The following is a 13031-nucleotide window of genomic DNA, read 5'->3' as shown; positions in this document are numbered from 1 at the left end:
GTTTTTGCGATATAACGTCTCCTTAATGCGTGTGCGTACGTATGTAGGTATGTATGTATTCTTTTTTACGTTTTTTGCGTTTTTTTGTTTTTGTTTTTCTGACTATATAGTGTCTGATCAATAAAATTAGAAATTTTTATTCCAATTTTTAAAAATAATTTTTTATGTCGATTTATTCTGGTTTAAAATTGGTTTAACATTCAACTGAAACCTAATAATTTACCAATTTATATCCTGACGTTGACGTGAGAATTTACCACGTCAGCTAAACATGAGGAATTCAACATCAAGTCAGCTAAAGATAGTCTTGTTAGTAAATTCTAGATAAAATATGATATAAACAAAATTAACGACGAATTATTGTGCAATTTTACATAAATAAATTTATTATTAAAAATTTCCGTAATAAGTTAGTGGCATGTAAAATTTTTTAGCATTTAGATTGTTTATACGGGTCAGCATAATAATTCTTAAAGTGAAAATGTGCTCTGGCAAAAGAAAATAATTTTGTTATGGTGATAATAAATTTTCTTTTTTTGTCGGGAAAAAAATTTCAATTCAACGTATTCCTGACAAACGACTTCGTTTTTCATGCGCATTGGTTTGTGCGGAGACATCCATTGCATTGTCGTCGTCCTTGTAAATTCTAATTTTGCTTCGGGAGTGCACTGTCGGAGATAGGGAGGAGAGTGAGACGGAGAGAGGGAGAAACGAAGCCATGGACGGCGGAGCACAGTACAATCCTCGCACGGTGGAAGAGGTTTTTAGGGATTTCAAGGGAAGAAGAGCTGGACTTATAAAAGCCCTTACCACCGGTGCGTCTTTGTACCGCTTCTCCTCTTTTTTTCCCCTCCACTTATTGATGTCGGTTTAGCGTTTGGTTTCCGGGAATGCGCGTGAAAGGAAATGGGTAGAAAAAGTTTTGAATTCTTTGTTTAATGCTGTCTTTGTTTCAAGTTGTTTCAAGTAATGTGCTTTGGAAACAAAGTTGTTGTTTTGTTCAGTTTTTAAATCGTCTCCAATGATATGTCGGAGCATGGTCCATATTTTTCTCGTGAAAAAATTCGCGTAGATGATTAGCAATCGGTCTCCTGGTTTTTCTGTTCTGTTCTATAATGATGAATGTTGTTCCCATTTTTCTCTGTACTGATTCTGTTCTGGCTGAAAAGATTTTTCCTTTTTATAAGTTGTTTTTAAAAATCATAAGAGGTTATGAAATAAATTATGTTGTGATTTGTTTACTCTTTATGGTCATGCTTCATAATGTTGCAGATGTTGAAGAATTCTACAACCAATGTGATCCTGGTTAGCTACACTCTGACTCTCCTTATCCTTCCATTCTTATATTATTATTTCTGCATTTTTAATGAGTTGCTAATTTTTTGGGCATATCAAGTAAAGCCTTTTGTGTGCGACACCATTTGCATTTTTAAACGATAGGTGGAGGTTTTAGTTTGTTGATGCTGAATGGCTAAATACAGTCTCAGCCTCTCACCAAAACTCTAATACCATTCGATTGATTCTTCATGACTTTTGAAGGTGTTTTGTATTTATTTCTGGTTAAAATTCTGCTTTTATGGTTTTTCACTCAGTAATTTTGTTGCCCTTATGCCTTCATATTAAAATATGAACTAATGCCCTAGTTCTCTGCAAGTTTACGATAAGATATGTGTGCTAGAACTACAATTCTTGAGTGTAAGAAACATATGAGATCTTCTGAAATGGGTATCACAGTTATGCTTTTCATTGATATTTAGACTGGTAATCTTGAATACTCATGCAGCATATTGAGCTGCATTCCACATAATCATCACTCCAACCAGCCTTGACCAGTGTTGTGGTATACTATTTATATTGGAAACTTTGGATATACAATAGACATTCTTGTATCCATGTTAGCCTAGCTCTAGAGCCACTTATTTGTGTCCCTGCCATGTATGTTAGTCATTATTTCTTGACTAAATGGAATGATGATTCTCAAGAACCTTTTCGCAGGAAATGTTATTTGCATTTTTGGAAATAAAGATCTCATGTATCTATGCTGGCTGCTAGGGCAAAATATTGGAAATGGAGGATTTGATGTTTCCGTATCTAGATTTGCTCTTTATATTTGGCTACTTGATTCCTTGTTGTTTTCACCGTGGATATTTAACTTTTTTTCAGAGAAAGAGAATTTGTGCTTGTATGGTTATCCTAGTGAGCAATGGGAAGTAAATTTACCTGCTGAAGAAGTTCCTCCAGAACTTCCAGAGCCTGTGCTGGGCATAAACTTTGCCAGGGATGGCATGCAGGAAAAAGACTGGTTATCTTTAGTTGCTGTCCACAGTGATGCATGGTTACTTGCTATCGCTTTCTATTTTGGAGCCAGATTTGGATTTGATAGAGCTGACAGGTATAGCATGCTTTATGAACACTGTCCTTTTTCTTTTTAACATTTCTTTTTTAGGTTAATTTTTTAAGAAATGAACTGTAGATTCTGTAAGACACAGAGGTGGTATGGGTTCATTCTGCATACTAGTCTCAATTATCACATTTCTTCAGTTGTGGTCATGGAGGGTTCTTCCCCTCCTTTTTGAGGAATTTCTTATTGCTTCTTCATGTAATGGTTAATTGACTGCATTTCAGTTTATCTGAAATGACTTAGATCCCTTTAAACCATTGGTCATTGACGATTCTTCCGCCCCCTCCCTTGCTTGGGCCCCTTTTCTATGTTGAAGCAGTTGCTTGCCTTTGGAAAGAGGCAAAGATGAGCATCGCAATTTAATTAGGATCTTTGCGTTGCAATATCTTGTAATTTTATCCCATGTTTCAAGGGTGAATATTTGTGCTTTTACGTTCGTTATAATGTGCACAGTGGTGTATTCGTTGTCAAGTGAACTTTTAATTCGCCATCTTGGATCTGCTTGTTCAATGAACATATAATCTGCATTTGCTTTGAACCCTTGGGATAGTGGTGGATATGTGTAGGGTTGGATCATCAGAGTATAGTTCTTATTCTTCATGCAAAATACTTCAATAAATGGTTCTGTCATATAATTTTCTTTTCAATCCACCTGAACAAGGTTTGACGTCCTAATGCAGGAAGCGACTTTTCAATATGATTAATGAACTACCAACGGTATTTGAAGTTGTTACGGGCACAGCAAAAAAACAAATTAAGGAGAAGTCTTCAGGTTCAAATCACAGTGGCAGTAAATCAAAGTCCAACTCTAAAGCGGTAAATAATATTTCCTTCTGTTCCCGTTCATGATAAATAAATAAATTTTCATTTTTTCAAGCATACTTCTGTTTTTTTTATTGTTGCAGTGAATAAACTGTGGTTGGTCTTTTGGTTTTAGCCACTTAGAGATGTCAACCAGCTTTACTATAAAATCAAATCATCTTGGCCATGGTGTTACTTTTTTAGCTCAGGGTTTTAAGTATTGAGATGAGAATATTTAGGAAGTCTTCATGAATAATAAAGACTTTGATATTTCACCAAAAGAAAGGAAAGACTCTGATATCTGATCTGATTAGTCATGGGGATTGAGGATCTTACCTATCTCTTAAAGATTTTCAAATTACAAATTGGAACTTGAGGTGGTATGAAGTTCAAAAAACAAGATAAAAAGGTTGTACTGTAGCTACAGTTAGACAATCGCCAAAAACCCCAAGGATCTACACCAAAAGAGTTATGGTATTGAATATGGAAAGAAAATGAAAAGGGTTATATTAAAAGATTGCTATGGGCTGAATGTTGCGAAACAATGTCTTAAGTATGGAACAAAGATGATTCATCCTTGTTGCGAGGCCTGCCATAGATCATGAAAACAAGAGGAGCATAAATACAAGCAGAGGTTAGAACTTAAAATAGATGTTTAGTTGCTGTAATGGGCTGATAATTTTCCTTCTTTAGGCTCGAAACTAATGGGATGTTGCCTTTGTAATGTGCTTATAAGCAAGAACTCAGGTATTGACCATGCTTATTCTTTCAGAAATTAAAAAAAAAAAAAACTATTGAGATGAAATTTGGGTTGCATAACTTGGGTTAGATTATTATGACCAGCTGTTGTCCATGTGAGACACTGAGATAAAATAAGTTCTTAAAATTCATGGCTAGCAAATGAGGAATTCGCTGTAGATGAATTTCCAGACCTCCCAATTTCCTAATGGTTATTCTTAGATCTGCTATAAAGAAAAAATGCCCTGCTCAGACTGTCTAGCCGTCCTCTCCCCTTTAAGGGATGGCAAACTAAGAGAAGCTAGATTCTAGAAGCGGGGTTCGTTATCATATAGCTTTTGTAATAATTATTTTGAATTTGACATCTAGAATTGGAAATCTATTTATGGTTCTGCTAAACCACTGCTGTATATTGATTCACATTTACTGAGGACATGGTTGAAGTTAAGGTGCTTCACTGAGGGATGTTGAATTTACTCAGGGTTCTGTAGGTGTAGGCATATAACAAATTTATTTGGGGTTATATAGGTCCTTCGCTTGAGTAGGTGGTACTATCATATTTGTTCTCTTTTGCTCTTTTGAGCTGGTTTGTCTTATTTAATTATTGAATCATTGAGCAGCGAGGTTCAGAATCTGTGGGAAAGCATTCAAAGGCTATGCAATCAAGAGACGAGGAAGAAGGACTGGATGAAGTAGATGAGGACGAACACGGAGAGACCTTGTGTGGGGCATGTGGTGAGAATTATGGGACTGATGAATTCTGGATTTGTTGTGACATCTGCGAAAAATGGTTTCATGGAAAATGTGTGAAGATCACTCCAGCTAGGGCAGAGCATATCAAACAATACAAATGCCCGTCATGCAGTAACAAGAGAGCTCGTCCCTGACATAAGCAAGGCTCCTTCACTGACTAGCATTGGAGTCTTTAATTGCTCAAGCTTATCTACTTTCCTTAGATGCAGTTAATAGTTTCTGGGTTTCACTTGTTGAGATTTTCTGTCTAGTATGTAGGATTGCCTGTGGATGTCTAGATTTTGATCCCTTTGTGGGTGTTATATGTAATTGTCACGGAAGTGTTGTTGACTTGGGAAAGTGAAATCTTTTCCAAGTTTGACGGCAAATCAATTTAATGATCCTGAAATTTAGTTGGAACTTGCATTGATGTGCTCCGTGCAAGATGTAGTCATCCTTATTGAGCCATGCTCTGGGAACAAAATCCAGTTATTTGCCATATAACCATCTTGTTATCAATTTACGACCACTGTGCAGGCAGGGTTCCTCTGGAAGATGATTGTATTTTATGTGCAATTTATGTTGGGCGCTAACAAATTGCTTTGTTATCTTTTGATATTCACTTCTTGTGTTTTATTTGCAATTTATTTCTCATCATCTCTTCATTTGACCGCTCCATTACTGAGGGGGATCCAAACTAGCACCTCTGTTGTGTTTTCTTTTTCTGTTAATAAAGAGTGCATGAGTAGGCCGTATTTAGGAGAATGAGAAAATGCGGTATATGGGTATTTTAATGAACCAAGTATTTGGAAACCAAGATAAAATGGGCAGGGTTGATTGGAAGACACAAGTATTGAACTTAGTGAGACCTGGTTTAGTTTTTTTCGCAACTTGACGAAATAAAAATTTAGGAATATTACAAATAAAGACTGTAGAAATTGTAATATTCTAAATCAGGAATCATAACAGCATTTTAATTAGTTTTGATGATAATTAATCTGTAAAGTGAGAATTTCTCATTTGAAATTTATAATTTCTACTATCTTTTTTGTTTTATAATTTTCCCTAAAAACTTTCTATTATTAATTAAATTTATCAAAAGGTAACAAAAGTAGGAGGGAGGAAACATAAGTTCTAAGCAATAAAGAGTGAGGGGAACCACTGAGGGTTAAATCTAGATGAAGGGGCTAGTCTTTTAATATATGACGAATCAAGATTTGAATTCCGGTTAAAAGAAGTGCTTATATGTAGTGTCTAAAAATGTCTTGAACAGGATTATTTCTAATAGGAAGCTATTTATGCTTAGAAAAAAAAACGATGGGGTGGAATGAAAAAAGACTATGGGTGTGGATTCCCTACACCATCATCTACTTTGGAACTGCATGGAATCTTTCATAACAAATCAATCATCATTAATTAGTATGATGGGAGTTGTTTAGAACTAAATGCGCTTAAGAGTTGGATTCAGATTTTTATAGGACCTAATTTAAAAGTTAATGTTAGTTATATATATAAGACCTAGTTTATATATTTATTAATTTTTTTCTAAATTAACCCTATTGCCATTTTCTCAACATTAATCAAGTAAGAGAGGGAGCAAAAAATTAAGAAAGATAATTATGGTGTTTTAAGGAAAAAAACATATCATATTAACTAATTTAATTAGCGTTCTTAATATACTGCCTCTGGTCCTAATTATAAGATCTTGTTTGTAGTTTACAAATAAAATTTTATAATTAAGATTGAAAATAGTACTTAAATTAATTAATTAGATCTTATATTAAGCAGCGGATGAGTGTGTGCATATGTAGTCCGAACCTCAAGATGCGATAAAATCAATCTGAAACACAAGCGCGTGGATGGGAAAGAATAATGGTTTCTTAGTTGCTTCTGCTGAAACTTGTATGGGTCTCGACTTTAATATATTCGAGATTCGAGATTCGAGATTCGAGATTCCACAGGAATAATTGCGACATTACTGGTCCCAAAAAAAATTGCCAGACTTATAATGGATCTTACTGGACCACCATGCAACTCGCAACAAAGATACCAATATCTCTTATCCTAAATTAGCATTTATTATGCAATTTATCCTATAAATTAGATTTTATATTTAAAACAAAAAGTAATATATTCAAATTTTAAAAAGACGTTTAATTCTTTTTAAGTTAATAAATTCCCCAATATACGCAATATGTTAAAAAAAATTAGTAGATTTAATCATAAAATGAGGAAGTATAAAAATACTGTTTATTATATAAGTTTTATCCATTCACGTCACAGGGGGTTTTCTAAATTTTGTCAAAGTTATTTGTTTTTTACTTTTAAAATTCAAACGGGCATCTCACAAAAGCAGAATATCGATACATACTTTTGTTTAATTTTAATTTTTGGTAATGAAATCTCATAATAATTTAAATACATATTTTTATTAAAAATATATAAATGATATTTTGATTAAAAGAATAATATACCTACTTCCAAATAGAACCAGTAATACAGGCCAACCCGCCCGTTTTGGGTTGGCCCAATGGTGGGCTCAAGGATTGACTAGTTGATTCTAAAAGAACCAACTTCTAACGGGCTAATATTTTACCAACCCAGCCCGCCAAGATAGATTGGTGGGTTAGACTCGTTGACCCGCCACTTTTTCTTTTTTTAGATTTTTTTTATGCCTTTTGTTTTCTTTTAATAAAATTTATTCAAATTCTTAAACACCTAAAATAAAATATACATATAGAAATTACCATAAATAAAATATGAAATCCAAAGTTTCAAACATTCCAAAATATTACTATAAACATGCATGATACATCATCCTAAATGATTAAACATACATCCAGAGTTAAAACATAACAAATGTAAATTAATAATAATACAAACACAATGTTACAAATTACTATCAAGTGCTCAACCATGAGCCACCACTCAATGTTGATATAATTCGAAGAATGATATGAAGATGTAAAATTATTTGGTTAAACTTCATAAGTAGAATTACCATCTTTTTGCTCAACTAACTTTACCACAAATAAAATTCATAATGCAAAATAAAAGATATATTACCTTATGATAATTTTAAATAATAAGAATGAGATAAAAGACAAAAAAAGTAAACATAATTATATTTGAAAGGGAAAAAAAATTTAAAAAAAAAAGGCCATGGATTCGGTCTTAGTGGTTATGGGTTCAACAATTCTGTTTTAAAACAAGTCTAGTTTTTATTAACACCACTTCTTGACGGGTTAGCAGGTTGAGCACGGTTATTACCAGCTCTACTTCCACGATCCAAGTTCACCAAACTGACAATCTGGTCCCCCATCATTTAACTAAAGTTATCCATTATATCCAGAGCAGATAACTACAAGCACTTCTCGACTACCTAGCATTAAAATATCCACCGAATTTTCTCCGACAAAAACGTATGTATGCACGCATTGAAACTCGTCGAAAGAAAATCCAGATCCCAATTTTTGTTCAAGGCATTGGCAGATTATACAAGATTACAAAAACATTAACTCCCAATTACAATATAAAACGGTTTTGATAACAGTAACACCAAGGACCTATGAAGTCCCAATAGCTAAATCAGCTGTAAAACCAGAGTAGTTAGTATATCAAACTTCCAAATCTACAAGAAGCATATCATAACGAGCATGGGTGTGTTAGAAGCAGACCTTTATTTTCATGATATACAAATACATGACCGGCATTGAGTTACATTGACATCAAGAAGCCATGCTTGGAAAGGAGAGGATGAAAAAGCCAAAAAGGAGGGAAAACAAAACACAGGCAAGAGAAAATAACAACATTATTTGGAGTAAGGGAAAAGATCTTCACTTTCTCCACGTTGTTGCCCTTCATCATCATGTCAAAACCTCCTAGTTTTTCGTGGAAAGCCGTTTCAGAAACTCGTAGGTCGTGATCATTGTCGTTGCAGACATTGACATGGAAACCCACCGAGGTCCCAACCCTCTGTAACAAGCTGTCCAACCACCTTCCTTAACCAAGTTCCTCACTGTTTGCATAGCTGTAGGCCCTCGGCGGCCATTTTCCTCACCATCTAAGACCTGTAGTCTTGTTTTGATTGTATCCAAAGGCATGGTAATTAAAGCAGACATACCACCAGCAATTGCAGCACTAACTCCCTGAACTGCCATTACTGTCTTTGAATCCGGTTTCAATGTGGTAGCTGCAGTATTGTTGCTGTCATCACCTTTCTTGCAAAGATAGTACCCAACTCCATCCCATATCAGCCTTTGTGCAACAGAGTAAGAAGCCCACCAAACTGCATTTGAAGGAGCATAAGTCAAAATGGATATCCCAAACCCTCTGTACAATCCTCTGGGACCATCAGTGTTAAGGATTTTTCTGAAGGCATCAATCCCATTGATGTAATTGCGCGCTGAATTAGCCACATGATTGTTAGGGTTTTTACACCCACCTTGAACCATCAATCTCTGGCTCACAACATCAATAGGCGTCCACACAAGTTGAGCTGCCATGGCTGCGCTCAAACCTCCTGCTGCATTGGCAACTGCAGCTGCAGTTGGTTCTGCAAGTCCTAGCCTAACGGTAGCAGTACCTACATTACTCTTAGTGACCTCCAAGGCAGCCATGTACAGTGCTCGAGCTGGGATTGTGCCCATCAAGGAAGTCCCAAATCCCCTGTACAATGCTCTAAAGCCCTCAAGCCTAACCAGTGAAATTGCAGTTTTGAGGCATGAAACTTGGGATTGAGCTACCTGCTGCCTGGTTTTCAACACCACAACAGGATAGAGAGTCGCTGAGACCCCTGAAAAAAGGGCAGCGCCAAGAAAGAAAAACTTCGATTTATCAAGCATTTGCCAATCTATATCGGCCGGGATATGAATCTCCTGACCCGATTCTTCCTCGGCCGCTCTCAAACTCATTTTCGCCACTTCCGAATTCTACCCCCTCAAAAGTTTTTCAGCCGAATAATACACGAAAACTAGTTCGCTCAAATTCCTCTAACCCCAACATTACTGCCAACCCACTCCCATCCTGTAGAACCCTAACTGTACAATTGCAACCTTAACGACCCCACAACGGAAGTTAAAGAAAAAGTGAAATAAAAGTACAAACCCCCCCAAAAAATATCTAACTGTACAATTCGCCATACGATCCCATAGATTACAAATTAAAAGGACATATCAGAAGGAATCAGAAAACGTAACATGATTTTCTCCTCTTGTGGAACCAGGTTTCGGATCGAACATGAGCTACGATGAACAGATCTAGCATTTCTAGATAAACAAACAGAGTACTACAAGCGAATCCGAATCATACCAGAAGTTCACATCTGGCTGGAAAACCTAAGGCATCACTCGCCGACGGGGAAGCATTCGAGCAGAGTTAAGTGCGCGCGCCTGCCCGCTAGACTGATATGCAGAGAGAAAAGAAATGGGCAACCGGATGAACCATAGGAGTCTGCGCAGTCGAGGGAGCCGGAGAAACGGAAGTAGAAGTGGAAGGATAAGGGGGGAACCGACACGTGTCAGTTGTGAATTGTTTGTTCTGAGGAGTTTGTTTTTATTTCCTGAATTGTGTCAGGAGTACGTGCGGTGATAATTGACGTGGTAACGCCTTATCCATGACCGAGACGGACTTCTGATCCGATGCGACATGCCTCGTGCATCCCATGGGCTAATCGAATCATATCATGCCACGTAATCCATTCTTTTAGCTTTTCCAAATAAAAGAGGTACTAACCCGAAACCCTAGGGGGGAAAAAATTCTAAAAATAACGTAGTGTTCGATTAATAGGCTAAAGAATCTCGGGCGAAAAAAATTAGGATAAGGGATAAATAAAAAATTACTGAAATGGAAAAAAAAAATCAAAATTCAACTTTCAATCCATGTTGAAATTAAGGCTTTTTTTTTGCCAACGAAACTAGGGTTTGTATCAAGTTAATCCATTTTCTCTTTAATCTTGAGATCTTCTCAATCTAATCTTTATTAAATATGAAGTCTTCTAAATTAGTGAAAAAGTGTAATAACTTAATTAGAATCACATAGACTTGCTCACATTATATTCTGATTTAGTTCATGAAACTTCCTAATTTAATCCTTTAGAAGGTGGCCCCAAAAAAAAAATCCTTTAGAAACTTATGCCCCAATTAAGCGGCCCCAAAAAGCTTGATTGAGAAGATCTGAAGATTAAAGAGAAAAAGGGTTAACTTGAACAAACCTTAATTTTCTAGCAAAAAAAACCTTAATTTCAACATGGATAGAAAGTTGAATTTTGATTTTTTTTTTTTTCACTTCAGCAATTATTTATTATTATTTTTTTCAAAATATTCTTTTATATTGAAATGGACAGGTTCAGTACCTTAGGTCCATTAGCTCCAGTTAACCAATCAAATGCTGCCATCTCAAATTTTTTTGGTTGTTCAGCGTATCTTTCCACCCAAACGGTGAGAGACTAATCTCTCGAGGTACTGTCAAGCGTCGTAGTGGAAACCTTTTCTAACAGTGTTTATTCCATACATACCACTCCAAGGATCGAACCCAAGACATAATGTTTAAAGTGCCCAGGTCTCTTCTACTTGGATAAACACTTATTATCCAACCAAATGCTGCCACCTCAATTATTTTCACATATTGGCACTTAACATTGCTAAACCACCGTTATCCTACCAAAACTTTCTTCTCTCTTCTGTTAACATTGTAACTAAAGACTAGCAACGCCTCTCTTTCAAACCCACCCTTCAATCTTTCTGCCACACCCTTGACCTCTCTATAACTCCGACCACCCTCTTCCTATGAGGCTTGATTTAGAGAATCAAACTTTTGACTTAAGTTCATTACTCAGCAAAAATAAGAGCTTGATTTTCTAGAACCCAACCCAAAACTAGTGACTCATTTGCTAGTGAAACTGGCCCGGTTTCAACCGAGTTCGAAGAGAGCAAAGAATGGTGCAAGCAAAACAAAAGGTGGATGTAGGGGATACTCTATTCTTGATCGGTCCGTGTCAGATTTCTCAGCAACAACATTACAGAAGGATAATCAGAAGCCTGCAAGTACTGTGATGCCATCGATAGCTAGGAGTTTTGAGAGAGTGTCCAATCTGAAAGGGAGAAAGTTGATGAATAATGCAGAGAAGAAGAGGGGTGATGATATTACAATGGTAAGAAGAGCTACCGTGCCATTGATGAACTCAATTTCTCTTTGGCAATGGGTGATGCAATTACTAGTGAAAGCAAAGCGGGAGGAAAGGGGACTTTTCTATGAAGTCTCTAGGTTTAACGATAACACACGGGAGGAGGAGAAATCTAAATGCACTATTAATCTTTTTTTTCCCATGTGCTTTCTATTCACCAAAACATAACACATAGCGAGAGAACCTTTTTTTTTTGGGGCACTTTTTTTCTTCTCTTTCATATGTTTTTCCATCCAAAAGTATTAAAATGTTTTTTCCTGGGGTTTAATGCTGGAAAGAGAATCTCAATTAGTTGTCATTCTTGTAAAAGACAAACTCAATTTTTAGTGTACTCATTTTATTAGGTTTTAAATAAAGCTTTTCATATAAAAAAAAAAAAAGGCACAGAAACAGAAATAAGTGCAATTATCATTACCCTACTATTTGAACTATATTATCTCTTATCGTTAATATAAGACTCAATTAATTAATTTAGAAAAATTTAGAAAGTTAATAAACTACTTTGAAGTATTTATATATATTGTTTGTCTCCAAACTAATTTGTTTTACTTATAAACTAACATATAATTTAATAATACAAATAAACATTTTAGAGAATTCGTATAATATATGTTATAATTAAGTAATTTAGTATATTTTTTAATTTTTTTTAAATTAGTCAACTGGGTGTTATATTTCTTATGACAAAAACAAAGATTATATTAGATTTAATCAATTAATTAAACAGTTAATTTCTTCTATATCAATTCATATCTCATGTCGTTACTCCAACCAAAGATGTTATGCTACATTCGATTCCTAAAATAAAATTTCAATTTATTTTATTTTTTATATTTATCTATTTTATCTTCAAGTTAACAAGAATTATTTCAATGGGACAAAACTTAGGTCTAGTTATCCAACTAAATGCTGCCACCTCAATTATTTTTACACATCAGCACATAACGTGGGTCAAATGTGTATTTTTCTTAGGGAAATTTAGAAAAAATGTGGGTTTCATGCATCTTTTTTTCTTCACTCTTATTTTCTTTTTATTTCATCCTCATATCCAAAGTTCCAAACAGCCAAAAAAAAATATTTCCTATTGTGAACAAAAAACGGGCGGGCTTAATAATGGACTGCACTATCCAGGCAAGGACTTTTGCTCCATGTCTAATATGGCCCAGCCCAATTTCC

General features: G+C 35.3%; 2 protein-coding genes across 2 annotated transcripts; one reads left to right on the top strand and one right to left on the bottom strand.

Moving 5' to 3' along the window:
- Positions 1-532: 532 nt before the first annotated feature.
- On the top strand, positions 533-5248 carry LOC114721506 (PHD finger protein ALFIN-LIKE 4). Its single transcript, XM_028907319.1, has 5 exons — positions 533-815; positions 1273-1305; positions 2164-2392; positions 3082-3217; positions 4561-5248. Exons 1-5 carry the CDS (start codon positions 719-721, stop codon positions 4825-4827), a joined length of 762 nt encoding a protein of 253 aa, XP_028763152.1. The 5' UTR covers positions 533-718; the 3' UTR covers positions 4828-5248.
- Positions 5249-8333: 3085 nt separating this feature from the next.
- LOC114721505 (solute carrier family 25 member 44) lies at positions 8334-10101 on the bottom strand. The gene has a single exon (XM_028907317.1). It carries the CDS (start codon positions 9583-9585, stop codon positions 8554-8556), a length of 1032 nt encoding a protein of 343 aa, XP_028763150.1. The 5' UTR covers positions 9586-10101; the 3' UTR covers positions 8334-8553.
- Between the last annotated feature and the right edge of the window lie 2930 nt (positions 10102-13031).

Source organism: Neltuma alba, unplaced genomic scaffold, assembly GCF_004799145.2.
Source record: "Neltuma alba isolate B1F8T4 unplaced genomic scaffold, ASM479914v2 tig00012044_pilon, whole genome shotgun sequence".
NCBI lineage: Eukaryota > Viridiplantae > Streptophyta > Magnoliopsida > Fabales > Fabaceae > Neltuma > Neltuma alba.
The sequence above is the reverse complement of the archived record's forward strand: the minus strand, read 5'-3'. Positions and strand labels throughout refer to the sequence as shown.

What these genes read in the sequence shown, in the direction of transcription:
- LOC114721506 (XM_028907319.1), top strand. Translation starts at nt 719, where the DNA reads ATGGACGGCGGAGCACAGTACAATCCTCGCACGGTGGAAGAGGTTTTT. An exon ending in TATAAAAGCCCTTACCACCG is followed by an intron (nt 816 to 1,272) that starts GTGCGTCTTTGT and finishes ATAATGTTGCAG; the next exon opens with ATGTTGAAGAATTCTACAAC. An exon ending in CAAAGTCCAACTCTAAAGCG is followed by an intron (nt 3,218 to 4,560) that starts GTAAATAATATT and finishes ATCATTGAGCAG; the next exon opens with CGAGGTTCAGAATCTGTGGG.
- LOC114721505 (XM_028907317.1), bottom strand. Translation starts at nt 9,585, where the DNA reads ATGAGTTTGAGAGCGGCCGAGGAAGAATCGGGTCAGGAGATTCATATC.